General features: G+C 32.9%; 1 protein-coding gene across 6 annotated transcripts in view; it reads right to left on the bottom strand.

The window, feature by feature from the left end:
• LOC149796476 (intermembrane lipid transfer protein VPS13D-like) overlaps positions 1 to 20231 on the bottom strand; it is a 360667-nt gene that overhangs the window by 138445 nt on the left and 201991 nt on the right. For all 6 annotated transcript variants that reach the window (XM_089961181.1, XM_089961184.1, XM_089961183.1 and 3 more), the window contains 5 exons: positions 17505 to 17603; positions 14473 to 14712; positions 13395 to 13551; positions 8059 to 8225; positions 1424 to 1505 (listed from right to left, as the gene is read on the bottom strand). In XM_089961181.1, the coding sequence (XP_089817307.1) occupies positions 1424 to 1505; positions 8059 to 8225; positions 13395 to 13551; positions 14473 to 14712; positions 17505 to 17603 (745 nt within the window). The remainder of the gene's footprint in view (positions 1 to 1423; positions 1506 to 8058; positions 8226 to 13394; positions 13552 to 14472; positions 14713 to 17504; positions 17604 to 20231) is intronic.

Here is a 20231-nt window from a genome sequence, read left to right as displayed (position 1 = left end):
ATTGTAAAACAAATATGTACTATCCTATATTGTACTGATTAGATTCAACATGTTTTTTCCAGGCTAGTTATGTACCTGGCCACCATTGTAAAAGTCCAGAGCAATCAATAATTTTTGTTTGGAAGTTTCTTGATGATAGTTGAGGTGCAGAGCATTCAATAATCAAAACTGAATAGACATTGGTTAAGCTATATGAGCATTATATTTTAGAACAACAATATTGAATATAAGATGAGTAAATGGACCCTCACGCCCACATTTATATATACTTAAGGTCTTTTCTTTTAAAGTCTCATGATAAATTTTATTTTAATACATGAAGTCCTTCAAGAGTTATTGAGAGGAAACAAAAGTGACAGCCTTAGCATGCATGCCAACCACCTGAGAGGGATAAGTATAATTATTGCTGTTATAAGTATCACAAAAGTGTAATTTGGGTGCAATCTATATATTACATGCCAGAATCACAGCACATATGAAAAAGAAATATTTATTTCCGCTACTAAACTGGCTCTGCTGATGATCAAAATTCTTGTCAGAAAGGACAAAATCCATATGGATTAGAACCAGAATACAAATATTTATATTCAACAATTATTTATATTCAGCAATCGCTTTAACTAATCTACATGTCTAACTTTCACTGAATGATCGTGAACTTGAATTCTGCAGTAAGCATTTTCATGTGCTCAGCGTGCTGTATTACATTACTCTTATAGTCTTCATTCAAAGCCTGTAAAGTGGTGTTGGTTTGTCCTTTATTTCTGATCTGACATATTTAAAAGTTAGAACAGATCTATCTGCTCTAACACTTTCCATCATATAGCATCTTCAACTCACACCATAAAGTTTTTTGCTTAACATAAGGAGCCATTTTCTTTAAAAATTTTGACTAGTCTGCAAATTTGCTAGCTTATCAACATAATGAATGTGAGGCAAAGTTCAGATTTGATGAAAACTCATGTGTTTTCTTGGAAAGGGGTCATATACAATTGCTATTAATAGCAAACAAAGAAAGTACTGAAGCTATTTTATGCAGCAGTCACCTTTTCAAGAATATCCTCAAATTGATATGAGTGGAATTAAAAAGATGATAATGACAAAACAAACTTTTTATTGCTCTATTTTGTTTTTTAATGCACCAAAAAGCATAATCCATATGCAGGCAAGGATAAATTATAACTCTGGTGAAAAAAGCATAATGATTATGCCAAAAGCCTAATGGTTGGCATATATGCCTTAGTCATTCAAGGGCCATAACTCCAGATTTTTTGAGCCAGAAAACTGAAAATCAACACTATGCCAACTCCACAGATATTTCTAATAATATTGTTTAGCATAGTCATTCACAAAATCTAAAATTAAATATTATTTTATACTTTGATATTGAGAGCTTTCCTTATTGCTTAGATGCTTTACTTACTGCTGAAGCCAAGTTCTGCTAGAGGAACATCCACATCCTTGCAATCATCAATCAGACACAAACAAATGGACATGGCTCGCAGCTGCAAGAGCAAATAGTCATAAAGGATTAGAATTTTTTAAATATTACCTACTGTAAATATACTATTTTTCATGTGGTGTCAATTTTCTTGGATTATATGGATGCAAAACCTTGAATTTCAAGACAAACAATTATCCAACTGTCAAAACAACAGGACTCCTTTTGCAATCCACAAGTCCTGATCAAAATGTCATTTTAAATATAAATTGCATCTTAGTAACTGATTTCAGATTATCTTCTGTGTAGAAAATCACATTTCAAGGTTGTATAACATTCTTAAAGAAAAAAATGCTAAATAATAGAATTTTTACAAACAAGAAATTTTTATGAACTAAAATGTATTTATTTGATGATACTTGTACAATCATAATACACTGGAATATTCACTACCCTATAAATCCCAACCATAAATTGATGTTAACTATGTCTTCTGGTTTGCTTTAACAAACAAACTGATAAAAGGTACTCTGCCTGCAATAACAGCAGTCTGAAATGAGGTGTTTTCTCCCCTGGATAAAGGAACTGTCAAGATATCCCATCATTTGTCAGTTACTACTACAGGGTATGACAAATTCACTTGCCCAATGCCTGTGACTCTCAAATTTGTCTAAGGTCACCTCAAGTTTGAAAGCTACTTGCCCATGAGCAAGTTTTAAAAAATTGAGGGAGAGGTTATGTTCAGTCTGTAATGCTTTATTTGACGAGTTTTATACACTACGATCTCACCATTACAAATATATCAGCGTCTTTATATTAGCATGCTTCTATTACATATGTGCCTGCAGTTTCATTCATCTATCAATCATTTACTTCACAAAGTGCACTATTCAAGTCTGTCACTTCCATCTGGTAGTCAATATCAAGTTCAGTCTCACATTTTCACATGATGTGAATATTTATTGTCTGAAGCAAGTTTTGACAAACAAGGATTAAATATTTACATTTTCTTTTATAAGTTGCATCTTACTTTATTATACCTGAAACTATAAAGGTTAAGCTGACTTTTAAATCCTAACCTAGAGATGGACAGTTTGTGAGTAGTGTTTGGTTGTGTGTATAAATAAATCATTACAAGAAATCTAACTTTCATTATTGTTGATGCAGTTAACAAGATGAGTGCAATCAATGATTACAGAGCTCACCAGTACTTTCACAAGTCTCAAGTAACTATTGTAAACATCATGATGCAGAACACAAATTCAGACTATTGTACTCTGTTGTAATTTATGCAGACTTTTTAAAAAAAATACAATGTTTTTATTTTCTGCAGGGGATGTGCATCTATGCAAGAACAAAACAAAGAGTTTTAATCCAGCTCGAACTGACGAAATGATCATGGCACTAAAGTTCCCCAATACAAATCACATTCATTCCTCATAAAATATTAAATCTATTGCACTATAACTAAACTGTTTTCCAGCCTTATAAAAGAATTAAATAATGCTTACAAACCTTTATGGTCTTGTCCATCAATTGCTTATGTTAATAAAAGCATTTCATTTCACATCACTGTATAACTTTTTGTTCTGTGACATGTACATACAACACGGAAACTTGTTTCATGTTTATGTTAAAACTGCAAACTGCCACACTGCAGCAGAGCAAATACAATATCAAATCAATATTTTTTTCATGTTTATAAACTCTTTATTCATGGTAAAAATGATATAATATTTATAATTCCAGCAGTGTTAATTTTCTCATCTAAGTCACATTTAGGAGACATCTTTTTTTGTGACAAAGGACTGTCTGTCATGGCATAAGTGACAAAATAAGTCAATGTATGACATTAGCAAGTACCTTGTTTTGCTTTAGAAAACAAAAAACATGGTTCTCAGTTCAAGTCCTCATTTTAAATCACAGTACATGTATTTGGTATTTCTTTGCAACAATACAGTGACAAATGCTCACTGACTCTGTGGTCATTTCAAGATAATCATGTAAGAAACTTGTATACTATGAAAGACACTCTAACCATCATTACAAGTATAAAAGCACAAGGTAACAGATAGATGTATGCATGTAGTAACATTATACAGCACTTCAATACACAAGTGATTATGTAGTGCCAAAAATAGGTTACGTTTGAAAAAGTTTGGAAGATAAAACTTTCCACATAAAAATATAATTAAGTAACAAAATAAAATTAAAAAAATGCTGTTAAAATATGTGCCATGTAAATAAAATAACTGATACTAGTAACACATGTAAAATCCTTGTTGTATATTTTGTTACATTTTATTATAAAAATATTTTCTTAATAAACTGTAAATAATAATTTGTGGTGATGTGGCAAACAATGAATAATTCTGGTAAATGCTAACAGGTGGTAACATTGAAAGAAATATCCGTCAAATAAATACATCTCATTATGGATCACTGCCATCTCACCTCTCTCTGTGAGGGTTCGAGTCTCGGATTCGGCTAATGTGGGTATGTGAGAAAGCTTGCCAGTAGCTTCTCATGGGTTGGTGGTTCTTTCTGGGGGTTTTCCGGGTTCTTCCTCCACCATTAATACTGGCCGCCATGTATAGCCTATCGTGTGCTGAAAAATGGCGTTAAACCCTACAACAACAACAACTGAACTCTGAATGATAAAATCAAAGACTTTTCCCAAATGTTCAAAGACCACATAGATCTCCAAGACCTATTTTCGCTAACATTTTGTATACAGGTTATATGAGAAAACAATGAATGCAAAATACTACAATACTGTTTAATGCTGAAATTCAAACTATAATTAATTTCCTAAAATTGCTTTATAATGATCTGGAAGATAGGTTAACATTCATTGTAATTTCAGAAATATGTAACTTATGCATCAGATTTAATACAAAATAAATTGTTCTCTTAACAGACATCAGCACTGTTTTAAATGCATTATTATAGTAGCTGTTTTTTCTCTTCAATCATTTTGGAAAGAGACACCTCCACTGTCGTCTTTTCCTCGGCTCGTTTCCTAAGAGTATTTGACTCTGTGACAAGCACAATGAGTCTTTTTAACTCTGCTTCTTCTCCTTCTGAACAGAGGAAGCATGTAGGCTGGCAATGGCAGCTTCAAGATGCAGCTTTTTGGATTTAAGTTCTTCTACTTCATCTAATACATTACTTGTAAGGGCTCCATCTCCCATCGAAGCCAAGTTGATCATCTTTTTATACAATGTACAAAATACCTTTTGTTTACATATTTTATCCTTTTTCAGCCATTCCTTGCATTTATCTTGTTCAAGCCAGATATCGATGAAAGAGCAAAGACCTGGTATTTTTAAACATGAGGTGAAACAAAACTTTAGACGTAAATCGACTGAACAAATTTTTTTATCCTCGATCAAGTGTTACTTTCATGCACTAGGCAATTTTATTTGTGATCATAATAATAATAATAATAATAATGAGGACTTTGTAAAGTGCCTAATCGTTACAAGCTCTAAGCGCTTTACAACATTAGATAACACCTAAAAACATATATAATGAAATGATGACGAAAAATAAACACCATGAAATTAGAAGAAAGACAAAAAATGCTGAAAATAGTTATGGTGCTGACTTCCTTTGATGAAGGGTGTGTGTGTTTTGGAATTTTAATGCAGCTTTAACAATTATGCAGTCATATCACTATGATGTCTGCAGTGTGGCAGTTTATAGTGATGTCTAGCACTGGGTATTATGCTGCAGACATGTGGTATAACGGTACCAATTGAACAAACTCAAATGGGCAGAGCTTAAGGTGTAGGGAACATTGTAAACTGAAATAAGCAACAAAACTAGCTGTGATTGGTGCATTATGTAAGAGTTATACTTTCTGTTAGGCTTAAAAAAAGTTGATCCTCTTGGCAACATGTCTGATTATGTTAATTCATATCTAGATCATATTTTTTATGATTTTTTTACAATGTGGTATGCATGGCTTAAACTGTGAATGTTGTGACTAGATAACTCTTACTGTCTAGTTCAAGTAGAGTTATCTCTCTTAAATGCAATGGAGTAACTGCTTTAGTCCTTGTCAAATTGACAATCTAAAATTGTTCTCTATGACAGTGTGTGACATGCATGCTGAGGTAGGATAGAAAGTATATTTATTTCACAAAACATTAGCATTGAACTATATGGAAAAACAATTGGTACTGTGGTACCATGTAGCATGATGTGCCACCTAGTCACATTATCCTGACACCAAGCTAACCAGTCCTCACACTAACCTCTTAGTGCTAAGCGCCTAGTGAGGCAGCTGTTAGTACCATTTCTGTAAGTCTTTGGTTTGACTCAGTTGGGATTCAAACCCATGACGTCCCACATCTGAGGCGGACACTCTAACCACTGGAGTTGATGAATGGTGTAGCTGGCTTGCTTTGAGTAAGAGTGCATATGTTACTGAAGTCGCCAGGCCAATTTTGGATGGCCAAACAAATGCTTGTTTGTTATTGCGGTGGCAATGAAACTGAATGGGTCAACAAAAGAAAGAAACCAGGAAAACTCGACTACATTCGATTCTTACAACCTTGGACAATTTTATTTGTGATTATGGAAAGAATTAAAATTTTGGGGTTTATTTCAATTTTCAAAGACTTTTAAAGACCTCAGGCTAATCTGCTCCATTTTCCCAAACTTTCAAGGTCTTGAAAATGCTACCTCATTTTTCAAAAACTCTCAAAGAACTTCAAAGACCATACAAACCCTGATAATATAGTATATTGATGGTCATCAGCTAAATGCAAAATCATAAGCCAATAAACTTTTAAATGTAGGTCATAATGACCTATTGTTTAAAGGATTTTGTATGAATAAATATTAGGCATACACATCTAGTTTGATGGTTCTGAAATAAAGAGTGCTATAAACTGAAATGAAGGAAATAGGCAAAATGGGTCATACTGACCTACTTCTGCGATAAGGGTGTAGTATGCATCAAAAGCATCTCTTCACAATATTACATGAATCTTAGTATAACTATGTATATAGGGTGGAAAAAAAAAACATTTTGTGCTAAATGGAACAGGTTACCTTAAGCTAGTAAAATGTGAAATGTAGATCATAGTGTATTCTTGAGTATACAAAACAGATGCAAACAATCATCAATTCAGAAGCATGAATAAAGTTTGAGAAATAATTTTAAAAAATAATTTAACTGAACTCCATGAAGCATGAGATACATGTCACAGTAACCAAGTTTTGTGATAAGAGTAGTATTTATTAAGATGTATTCCCTCGTGAATCTAGTCCTAACAGTATATAGACAGTATGCGAAAAACTATCTGGTCATGAGCTGAATGCAAAAACTTGAGCCAAGCCAGTAAAATGTAAAATGCAGGTCACAACATCATTCTTTTGCTGTATGTGTGTATGTGATTTGAATTTTTAATAGGATAGATCAAGGACAAAAGAACTTCCAGGGAAATATCAATTCCTTTTATGAGCAACAAGAAAATTGAGGGCTCAGAATGTTTCAGTTACCACTTCAATCTCAGATAGGGTACTGAAGACAACACTTTTCCCCCATTACTAATGAAATCAGGATCATCATGGGAAAAACTGAACCACGTCAGATAAAATGTAGTTTGGATTGACTAATAAGACATGAATTTCACTGATTGTGCCTGCTAATGCCAGGGGATTAAGTCCTGTATGAAAGATGAGTCAGTAAAGCTTCAGACAATGGTTCAAAGAGTGAATTGTTTAAGCTTGTCAGAAACCACAAGAAAAGCTGAAATTGGCTAGAAGGTATCAGAGGTCTTAGTTATGGCCTAAGTCCTCCATTCTGTCATGGCAAAATCTGTCAGTGATTAAGAAAAGGTGGCCCATGATTGTTCACTGGGTTAACTACTACTCAAAAGCTGTAAGAGAAATGTTCCTATTTATTACTGAGGCTGAGATTCCATATCCACTTATACCATTTCCGTAAGGAGGTCTTTCTCGCAAAAACGTTACTGTTCTCTTTGCAGAAATGTTTCTTTCTAAATTCAATTAGATGATAGCTATTCAATTTAACTTTACTGCATTCCAGAAACGCTACAAAGATCAGCTGATAATAATAACAAAAGGAGACTATCACTTTACTTTTGTAGGAGCCCCTACTGGATCTGGAAAATGGTGCAACTAAAAGCTAAGAAAGCAACAAAAGTCTAATAACACATCAACAAAACTAATAATGGTCCATCTTAAATGATTTAAAGAATAATGAATCTTTGCTGTTTTTGTTACCAGACATTCCAGTAAATATGTTCTGGTCAAACACCAGATTATCTGCTAGCATTGCTTCATAATTAATTAATACATCAGATAGTTCATTCTATTATGCTTTGTCATAAGAAAAGCACATGTAATGATCACATTTGTTGTTCAGGTGTAAATGAACATTATTTTATGCCTCTGCAGCACTACAAAGTGCACTGGAAAGGGAAGTAATGCTTTAAAATGTATTTGTCACACATGAAACCTCAATCTACCAATCATACTTCTGAATAAAAAATCTGGAAGTGTTAATAAAATATCCTTCAATCTATATCATTCAATTATCCTTAATCTACCTACTTAAGTTATGATGCAATGAGGTATACCTCAATTCCTGTAATGTTTAGTTCATCCTTTCTTTTTGGTTGCTTAATCTGAACATTTTCTGTCAGCCATATTGCTGCCTCAGCCACATGACCTTTACTTTCCTTCAGGGCTTGTATACAATCCTTCCTCTCAAATCCAAGTTCTTCCAACTTTTTAATAGTAAGTTCTGAAATACAGCAAAAAATAAAGTAATGCACATAATCTTAAATTTTTGAAAGTTTCATCTGCAGTAAATGTTGTTTACCTTTTTTTCTTCTACTGAATCTGCTATTATTTCTGTGAATTCACAAATGAATAAATTTCAGCAGACTATGTATTTCTATTGTGCCAACTTGTCTTGAAACTATCATCAGCAAAAAGGTTGGACTGATACCCACAAATGAAAACAACATAAGCTGTACTGTCTACACAGATTGGCATTTTGTTGCAGATGCACTGTTGGTTCCCCCTTCTCCAACACCCATTAAAAATAGAACTACATTTTCAAATACATTTTGTTCTATTCGTGTAAGATAATATTACTAACTTATATATTCTTCATCGCTTCTAAATTTTAACTTCTCTCCTCTTCTTCAATTATATGCAGAGATGCCAATTGAGATTTGAAAAAAAAAAACACAACAGAAACTGAGAGGCATCTATATGAGGTTATATTTTATTGTTTAACATGCCTAAACATAGACAATTTATCATACAACAAGATGTATTATTCCTTTCAAATAAAGCATAGTTAAAGGATTTAATATTTTATATTATGAGACAACCCATCATATGGGAGAAATCAGACATGATAGATTCTACAATTTACTTTCTTCACACATATACACACATATATCCTAAAATACAATTTTCTGTTATCCACAAAGAAAGGTCAAAGCCAAAATACATATATAATTCGTTCAACATCTGAATGCATTACCTTTAAAAATAACAAAATTGGGACTGTACTACACCAAATTTTCATGGAGTACACAATGTACTGTAAAATATAGTACCTGCTGCATAGCATATGTGTATACTGTACTTCATTTTCTCTAAAACTACTTTAAAAAAATTATTATATAGGGAAAATTATTACAATTGTGAGGGATTGTTGAAGTTTTAAAAAAGGAATTGTTGAACAGAAATAAACATCAACCACTCACTATACCATGTGATCATTATAACCAATGGACTTAGTGTTTTATACAAGTAATTGACAGCTCAAATTGTACTGCATCCGCATGAAAGATCTCTTAAGGCATTTTTTCACCTTAATTTAGTAGTCTTCTGAATGCAATAAATACCTCAAAAAATGTGTAGCTCTGAAACTGTGTTTAGTAACTATTTTCCTAATTTTCACAAACAAGTTCAATGAAATAAAATATTTGGAAAAAGAAAAGTGCAGACTATCAACAGCCGTACTACATGAATTTATTTATGCAGGTGCAAATTTGTTACCTCAGCACTACTTTATTTCAAAAGTTTGCATTTCAATATGCCAATATGATAAATTTCACAGAGCAGTGATAAAAGTACTAATGGTTTGAGGATATCACTTGGAATAGACAAGAAGTATTGTCTTCACAAATGGATCAATGTTCATTGGGTCTTTAAATTTGCTGTTTATAGAAACCCCAAAATCCATGGAAATAGGTACCTGATGAAAATGAAATGAATTCATTGTAAACAAACACTATGGAAGGATGACCATAAAGATGATGGATATCCTTTACCAGGAGAGGTGAATATGACTACCATAATGGCAGTAATATTGCGGCTAGAAAAAATAAATACTATTTTTTATGGCCGAAGTGTCACTTTTCTCCTTTATTTCTAAAAAATTTAGAGGCAGATTTTGCTTTATTCATCGTTTTTTCCATATCTTATTCTTCCAGATTAAATTTAAGCTTTACATTGATTGCTGTCTTTTTTTCTTGTTTCAGGTGCTAATGAGTACCTTTCTCAGTATCATTAAATTATCCTACAAAGTGATGTAATCTATATGAAAAACATAATTAATGAACATTTATAAGTAAATTAAACACACAAAACCAACATATATTCACACAACCAACATACATTCATATAACTGTCAAATATTTTTTAAAGAATGACCAAAATATAGATTGACACAATCATCAATCCATTTTATTTTGTTTTGGCTTCATAAATTTTTTTTCATCATAATTGGTGTATTTGCCTTTTGTTTTCCAATCAAAATCCAGTCCAGTAAATAGTTTTAAATCTGAAACTGGCATAGGTAAAGAGGAAATTTTGTCCAAAGGCAATGCTGGTACCCCTTTGTTCTACAACATTATTTCTTTTACAGTCTTTAGTACATATTGTTAGTCGGATTACTGTAGTTTTGTTCCTTGTAACTGCTGAGCGTTGAGACAATCTATTCTTCAGCAATAACAACATTTTCAAATCAACCGCTGTGGTGCACATATTGTATGTCTGCTTGGTACCATTTTCATTTAAGGCATGTCATAATGGTTATCCATTCAAGAGGAGTAGTGAAGAAAATATTTTTAAGACATTCATTGTAGCAGCCATAATGGATGTAAAACTCATACCATTTTCATTTATGATCAATTCAATTTCATCAGAAGGCTATTGATGAATATACCATGCTGATATTGTCATACATTTTGAAGGAGTCAAGATAACAGTGTTTTCAAGATATGACTTTCCACTCAGGAGTAGGAATAGCAAGATTTTCAAGATGGCTGCTTTGGTGGCCATATTGGATTTCATATTGGCACCATTTTCATTTTAGACCAACTAGACATCATAAGAAAACCCCATGTTGATATGAAAATGCATTCAGGAGAAGTAGTAACAAGATTTTCAAGATGGCTGCAGTGGCATCCATATTGGATGTCCGAGAAACCATTTTTATTTAGGGCCAACTAGACCTAGGGATGCATATGTGTGTAAAGTTTCATAGAAATCCTCCAAGTAGTTCAGAAAAAGCAGCAATAATAAACTTGTGTAAATGCATGGACATCAAACAATGGACATCTGACCAACCAATAAGCTCCTCTGGTCTATGACCAGTAAAGCCAAAAATTTCCATAATTTTGTCTTCCAACTTTTAAAGGTCATAATTGGGAAAATAAATAAGCGTGTGTGTGTGATTTCAATGTTTAACATAACTTTAACGATTTTCAGTCACATTGCTACGATGTCTGCAGTGTGGCAGTTTAAAGTGATGTCAAGCACTGGGGCATCATGCTGCAGACATGTAGCATGATGTCCCACCCAGTCACATTATCCTGACACCAGGCCTACCAGTCCTAACACGAACCTCTTAATGCTGAGCACCTAGTGAGGCAGCTGTTAGTACCATTGCTGTAAGTCTTTGGTATGACTAGGCTGGGGTTCGAACCCATGACCTCCCACTTTCGAGGTGGATGCTCTAACCACTAGGGCACCAGAGCGGTCGCTGTGATATTGGTATTACAACACTTGGAAGTCTATATTAGTGCAGCTCCTTTGACGAATATTGTGTTTAATAATCACAACCCCCTTACTTTCACTGATGAGATGAAAAACAAAACTCAGATATTATTAAGGTGTAGTTTGATATTGCAGGAATATAATATTGTCATCAGGCAGGTTAAGGGAAAAGACAATTTAATAACAGATGCACTTTTGCATGAATGTAAATATATTGCTTCACGTATACCTTTAAAACAAATTCTTTCTTTTTCTTTGTGAGGGGAAGTGTTATGTATATTTAATTTACATTGCTTGTTAGTTTTTATAATTATTTTTTTAAAATTTCATTTCATGCTACTATAATGAAAGATTTTATGTTGGACTTGACCTTGTTCAAAATTGAGTTAATTTCTGCTTGACCCGAATTGACTTATTTTTTTTAATTGTGCAAACAACTAATACATAGCTAAATTATTCTCTATGTGTATAGTTTTAAAATCAGAATTATTATTAATAAAAGTAAATATGTTTATTTGGGTCTAGGTTCAGGTTTTAGAATTTCCTTAGTGTATTTTACATAATCCATGTCATGGTTTTTTATTTTGCAAACATCAGGATGATTCTAGAAGGTTATTTTCCATTCAGTAATATTTTATTTTTTGAAAATACTAATTGTGCCCTGAGGTCAAGTAGAGAACTATATAATCTTGGAACTGAGAGGAATTGTTCAGTAGTGCTTTAAGCTCTACACTATGAAGTTGTATTATATGTTGTGTCCAGTATTTCATTTTTGGGTTGGGAATTTTATTTCTTCAAATTACTGAATTCTAGTGATTATTTTCTCTTGAAATACAAAAGTGCTCTGATAAAATTCTTGGAGAGAGACATTCACTGGAATTTATAGTTAATTCAAACCTGGAATTATATATGATTCAACAACAGACTGTTGACATATAACACTCTAAAAGCTACCACAGACACATCATGCCTTCAGTTTCTGGACTTATTCTGGACTTCTACTGAATTCTATTCAGGACTTTAAATTATTAGGACATGTGTCTGTAATTCTTGGATTATTTTAGAATCTGATTTGAAATAAAGTTCTTTTTTTCTCATTTTCACTTGGTATTCTAGGAAATTAAATTATTTATTGAATTTTACAAAGCTTGCTGATTTTCACTGTTTTCTGTTACTTGTTTAAGAGCATAGACTCATAACAACTGTAAGCTTCTTTTAAATTTTCACTTTGCATTGTAGGGAAACATGATTTGTTGAATTCTACTAAACTTGTTGGGTTTGCTTTCTCTGTTTAAGACCACAGAGTTAAAGCAAATCATAGTATTTGATATAACTCTGTGATTATACAGTGATTGAGGCTTCACTGACTCACTTAGGTCTTTTCACTTTGCATCTGTCTCTGTAAATCTGCAATATATTATTTTTCTTTGGCAAATAAGTTTAGTTCCAGGTCACAATAGAGTGAGCAATATCTAACAGATAGTATGGTGTTTTTAAAGGTGGACAGTGCTTTCTTGACTCAGCTTGGTCTTTCAAAGGTAATCAATGCCAGGTAATGGTTTGATATGCTAAATATACCTGCTGACACTTTGCTTCATCTAGTTACCAGTGCATTTTCTGTACTTTTGCTTGGCCGATGTTGTTACACCATGAAAATGGAGCAATTATATCACATGCATACTATATGCCTTATTATTTGTTCACCTCATTCCTAGCAGAAAATTGGGGTGGGTGGGGGCTGTTTATATACTGGTGCATATTATACTCACTAAAATACTATATAGCGTCCGAAGACTTACTGTCCTTACTGTAGAAATGTCATATTGCACCACAAGGATAACTAATATCATTCAGATTCCTGACATTCTGTAGAAACTTTGAGTTTGGATACCTCCATATCTCTGTCCACTTGCTTCATCTTCCATTTCTATATCACTCAAACCTCTCTGTCTTGCTTGCAGTGTCTGCTTAGGAAGGGAGTTCAGAATGGCAAGGAAAAGCTGGAGGTCATTGTAGGACAGGCGAATATTCATGGTGTTGAAGCTTACCTAGACAAATGAAGAAAGCTGGAGAATATAGTCTATTCTGGGATGTCACTGTCCTGTGTTTTTTATATCTAACCTTGGGAAAAACTGATATTTAGATCAAGGACCATAACTCAACAGAAATTAAGAAAAGTAGCAAAAATCAAACTGCACAGAAAGTGCAATTTAAATACATAGTTTACATGTCAAATGGCATCAAAATACCTGATTGGTTACTCAGTTTTCGGATTGCAAAAACTCATGAATCTCAAATAGAAAGTTTTAATATGTTTGCTAGGAATGATGGAAGTCAAACTGAAAATGTTAATAACAATGAAATATGAGTACATTCAATTAAAAGAAAATAGAAAAATCCTTAAATAAAAGGAGCTCAAGTAACTGTCAAGTTAAAAGCATTAAAAAATAAGCTTTGGATGAACAGACAGTTGTAACAGGATTCATGCAATTTATTGAGCATACATTATGACTAGTATCTGAATAACAAAACCATCTCTTCAGCACTTCAGCTACAGTAAAAGTCATAGAGGTCATGCAGGTATTTAGAAGGAACTATTTAATAATGAATGTCACTTTTTAGAATTTGATTACACATACCTTTACATGGCATATTATTTACTTTATTTAGATCTTCATACATCCACATCCCTTTGGAAGGTTATTAATTACACAACAAGAAAAGTATATACGGCAATCTTAATGCAAAATTTTGCTAACATTTTTGGATGTCAATGTGAAGGTGCGATCCAGTACAAAATGAATTAAATGTCATGCACAGGAATGTCACAAAGAAAACAGTGCATTTTAAAAAAGAAATTTGTATTACCCTGTTATTTTATTTTGATAGAGACAATGGCCTCTTTTTCTTGACCCTGTTCAATGCTGCTTAAGAATTTTAATTTAAAATATAATATTATGTAAACTAACCTCCATCAACAACTTTCGTTCATCAACATTTTTGGCCTCTTGCAACCCAGAACTGGAGGACAAACTGAGTTCTGGTAGTGGGTTGGCATTCAGTTCAACTGTGATTGTCATGGGGTCAACAATTGACAGAGCCGTGTCTGTCTCTGCACTGAGAGAGCAAGAAAATACCTCCAATCTCTGTAAATTGCAAGACAATAACTTGTCTTGTGCTTTGGGTCGAAATGACAGGACTGCAGTGCACTGAAATTATCAACATCATAAATCTATACTTTTTAATACATGATATATGTAAAGCAAACCTATCTTCAGACTAATGTCTCACTACAGTTCTTCTTGTGAAGAACTTTTTGCCATGCACAATTCTCAATACAAAGAGATTCTAAACCTTTTTTAAAGCAATAAATTGTATTTGTCCTGTTTAAAAAATGCATACCAACAAAACAAAACCTCCTAAACAAAATGTGTAAATGAAAGAAAGAAAACATGAGGGTATACATAAAACTATACCTGAATGTAAGTAAACGCAGGGATAGAAGTCTGGCAGTGAAGAACATGATCTAAGTTGGGATGCAATGATATCTAAGTTAAGCCACATAAAACCTTCACAAAAATGTCAAACTTTGATCTTATCCATTATACATTCAGACTGAAAATATATTAACATGGAGGATTATACACCTATCTAACACTCAGTCTGATCTTAGAATTCTCTCCTGGAATCTTACTAATGACAGAAATAAAAAAATAATGTGGTGAGGTCATCAAAAATATGCAATGGTTAGATCTGGCCGAGACATCTGTGACAAAGGTGCAGAGTTACTGGGCAGACATGAAGATTAACAAAGTTTTATTTCCCTCTCTCACAGCAAAAGTGCAGAAAAGGGTTTAGAATTTGTTTTTATGTGATTGTGACACTGAAGTTAAAACTCTGACTCTGACATATAATATGCCATCTAAATGAGAAGCACATGCCTACCATGGTTCATCCCCACCTCAAAAAGCAGAAACAAAAAACTTTACATCACTGAGCTGTGATGGTTTTAAGGATATGACCCCAAGAGAGGGATAAAATATTTTTTTCTTGTTATAATGTATGTGTGTGTGTTGTTGTGTATATTTTATTTAATTATTTCTTTGTTAGTTTTAATTTTTTTAAATTCCATTACATGCTCTTGTAAGATAACTTTGTTTACTGGATTTGACATTTTATAGAAGTTCAGTTCAGTTCTTTTTCATCTGACTGTTATAATAATAGAAACAATGTATATAGTTCCTGACCTTGATTCAGAAAAAGCAGCACTTCTGGTAAACAACTTTTTTGTAATTTCTTTAAAAGTCTTTCTCAAAGTAAAAACTATTGATTTCAGTTAAGGCCATACTGGGAGTATGTGATAATTTTCATGTAACAAACTTCCATTTCTTCTGGAAGGTTAACTCTTGACCCCCATCCAGGAATCTGATTTGCATCTTAAATTAGCTTTACACCTAATGTTTTGTATAGAAGTAGTCAGTGGGCTTTTGACACATTGTGTTCTTATGACCAGATTGAGCTGAGATTTTATTTTCTTCAAATTATTGGATTTTGAGTGATTATATTCCCTGGAAATACTAAATTGCTTTAAATTAATTCTTGGACAAGGACATTTATTGAAATTTATACAGAATTCAAAAACTGGATCAATATTTTCTGTGATTCAACAAGAGACTGTTGACAATGCAGCACTTCGCAGATACAACGGACATCATTGTTTTTCATTATGGATTTCATTGGGGTTCGAACTCAGTTTCATTCAGGACTTTTTATTACTAGGACTTCTATCTTGATATTCTATGGAAATAAATTATCTGTTAAATTTTACAAAGCATGCTGTCTATACTTCTTCCTGTTACTTTTTGTAAAAGCCTAGACTTGTAACAGTGTACACACCTCCATTAAAATTTTTAACAGTATTGCATCATTCTTGTGCATCTCAATCCATGTGTGATCATTAAACTGGTCAATGTGATTAATGATAGATAACAATGAGGTAAAGACATTGCCTATTACCCAAAGCCAATATATGGGTATAAACAGTTAAATGGCTTGGATTGCAGTTGGAAACCAAACATCAATCCATCAATTATAATCAGAGAGATGCCAAAACAACATCTTGTTAAAAATGAATATGAGTAATGTGTTGACATTACATTTTTCTTTAAGCTAAAATGGAAACCTAAAAATAGATTGCTGATGGTCCAGAAGTAGTCCTTCCATATTTTGAATGTAAACCTATATTATGGGCATTGTTTAGTAGATTTATGACAGTACTGTAAATATGTGATAGCTACGTGTTTTTAATCTACAGTGTTTTATAACTATTCATCAAATCATTAACATGGATTATGTCCCTTTGAAAGATCAATTATAGCAAAGAAAAGATGTATCAGTAAACACTTAAGTACATGAAATAAAATACTGGAAGATCAAATACAAAGAGAGACCTAAGACTCAAATGAGATCAGAAAGAACGAGTTATGACACAGAAAGTTGAATAAAGTAAAATCCGTTCATTTTTTAAAAGGAACAAATGCCAGACATGTTTTGCATAAGTAAAGTATACTACATAGCATAGGCTGTAACTACTATGCAGACAGTGAATTGCAAATCTTTGTTTTCTTTAATTTTATGGAGAAATTAGAATAAATAGGAACTTAAAAATACATTCAAGATAATGATAAAAATCATAATATACAAGCAGTCATATTAGCATATATCAACCTACTGCTATGGTAACCACACAAGAATTAGTACAGCTATGTGAACTTTTGGATTTTGTCAATTACATCTCAATATCAGGGTATTACTGGTACTTAAATCAATTTCAATATATAATTCACAAACAAGTCAATATGGAGAACAAGATGAAGCCATAACTTGGTGAGAACAAAAAATACTGAATTGTATGTTGAAAAGTATTGTTACATGCATTTCATTTTCTGCCCTTGTATGCATTAATTTCACTTTCCTTCAAATGTAACATTGTATAACATACCTTAAGAACGACAGCATTTGTATCTGAAGATGCCATATTTTCCACAACAACAAACTGTGTCTCAGTAACATTTAATTTCAGTTCAAATGGTACCTCTGTCTGAAAAATACACATTGATACAATTACTAAAGTAGTGAGGATTAATATTACATAAATTGTACTAGTTCTGATAACCTAGCCACCGATTTGAAATCAGGACTCTATATGTGAGCAACTAATCCTCCCAGCCACTGGTGGTGGTTAAAGATATCAAACTACAGGTTATACAAAGGTGGACATGACAGTGAGGAGTGCCTATTTCACTTATTAGAGAACCTATGGCTGTGAAAGTGTATATATATATATATATATATATATATATAGGTAATCTTACTTACCATGGCTGGGCAAAGTCATAGTGAAATTTGGAATCTAGAATTGTAACAAGCTCAGCAAATTAGACACAAAATTACCTCTTCAATATTGTCATACCTTTCAACTTTTCAAAAGTCAAGTAGGGAGATTGAATATAAAAAAAGGGAGAATAGGGCCTAAAATTGAGAGGTTTTTCACCGCATTTTTTAAGCCTCATTTTCATTGAATATTGACTGATATTCCAGGTCCATTACATGTGAAATTCTAAAAGGACATGCTGTTTCTCCCTGTGACGCATCTCATCTTCCCCTAGGACATGCCCTTTTCATATTCTGGTCAGCTGTAGCCAAACTGCACAATAATTAAAAGTTAGTCTTAAGTAAACAGGCAAGAAAGCCAGTGACTAATTAACAGTTAATCCTTATCATTGCAATTATCTTGTAAAAAGGACTGGCCCTCCTATATAATTCAAAGAAACCATGTTCTACAGTGCATATTATGTAAGCACTAGCAATTATTTGGCAAATAAACAGTGCCCAATTTCACACAAGCTATCGTACATGTGACAAATATTTTTATCACATTTTATATCCCACCTTATTTCCTTATACTCAACTCAAAAGCATTTAACATTGTTTACTAAATAACATTTATTCTAAATAAGTTTTTTGAGGGCACATAGGCTGCATGGTATGTTTTTTCATTCCTTGTTTTAACCTCATGATGATAATTAACATTTGTTTATACAGTACAGTAATGCCAGGTGTTCACTCATGTAAGTTTCTTTAGTGGGAATGGAGATGCTATAGCATTCACATTGAAGTATCTTGAAAAGTGAACCTTTTATCAAGGGATGGTGGGTGTGAGATATTGTGCTGGAAAGGCTAATCTGAGGCTTGTATGGTGATCAGACCTTAAGACCACCAGTTCTGTTACTAAGGTGTGTTTCTAGTGTCAGGGCCTTGGAAAAATGCTCCTATTTTGAGTTCAAATAAGTGTCCATTTTAAAAAATGAACCTTTTATCAAAAACATCACTGGAATCCAATTAAGGAACGGCGGGGGGGGGGTGTGTGTAAAAAAAGGTGGTGGATAACTGACTTATCATTGATCCACAACAAAATGAATTCAAGTGCTTCAGCAAGAGATTGTATCAAGACCAATATGATATCATGTTGCTGGATCATGTAAGTTGATTGTAATTAATCCCATGTGGGGTCCTCTGAGCATGCACAAAGAAGTTCCTAAATTTATTTATATCCATGTTGCCAGGACACCATGTCTGATGAATTTTTTTGCAGTGTATGTGTATCAACTCTGTTAAAGATAACCAAAATATTAGTTATCTCTAATCACTTTGGGGATCTGAGCATACTGTTGTGTAACATAAATGACACCTGTGTTTTTATGGGTTAAGAGGGAATTTGGACTGGCGACTTATACCAGTACTTTGATGTGTAATAGTCTTTTACTGCATAATGAATAGTGTAGTTTTGTAAAACGGAGTGTAAGGTTGCTTACATCAGAAGTGAACTACGGTATTAGAATAATTTTCCAAGCATTATTTCTGAAACTTCATTATTGTATTTTGGAGATACCATTAAAGTTTAGTGCAATGGTGCCCATTATTCAAATGCAAGGAATGAACTTGATTAAGTGGAATGTACTTTATTCAGAACATGTTCAAACCTACAATGTACAATGTGGTGGCGCTATTATGTAAATACACTCACTAACCTAACTGCAAGCAAGGAATCAAACCTATTGTTGCACATTGTTGTAATACTGGGATAACATTTTAATGAGTTAGGTACTTACAATTTCAAGGCATTATAGAAACAATTACCGGTGCGCTGATATAAAAAGTCTAATGCAATAATGCATAAACAAACAATAGCTGTGTCAAAAGGGAGAGTAAGCATTACAGCTACATATGAATGCCCAATTCTTGTCATTATCCGATCAAGTAATACACAAATCTGAATTTGATAGAACCAATAAGAAAACAGAAAATTAAATAAACTTCTTGACTTTAAAAACAAATTTATACCATTTCTATGTAATAATCGAACATGCCAACCCAGAGAGAGATATACATGGAAGTTTTGCTAATATAAGTTTGCTTCAATAAATACCTTTAGAACTTACCGTGTGCATCTTGTAATGACATCTCAGGCTTTTGGGTCGGCTTTTATGCTGGTCATGCACTTTTTAAGTGTTTATACCTATTCAGTTTGGGGCATCAGCTTATACGCGAACAGGTTTATATACGAGTATATACAGTCGGAATTATAATTTGCAAATATGTTTATTTAATGAAGGGTTTATCATAATGTCATTAATAATAAGAAGAGAATAATAATAATAATAATATT

This window comes from Sinohyriopsis cumingii, chromosome 6, assembly GCF_028554795.1.
Source record: "Sinohyriopsis cumingii isolate HCF-2022 chromosome 6, ASM2855479v2, whole genome shotgun sequence".
NCBI classification, from domain to species: domain Eukaryota; kingdom Metazoa; phylum Mollusca; class Bivalvia; order Unionida; family Unionidae; genus Sinohyriopsis; species Sinohyriopsis cumingii.
This window is presented reverse-complemented; position numbering and strand designations above follow the sequence as displayed.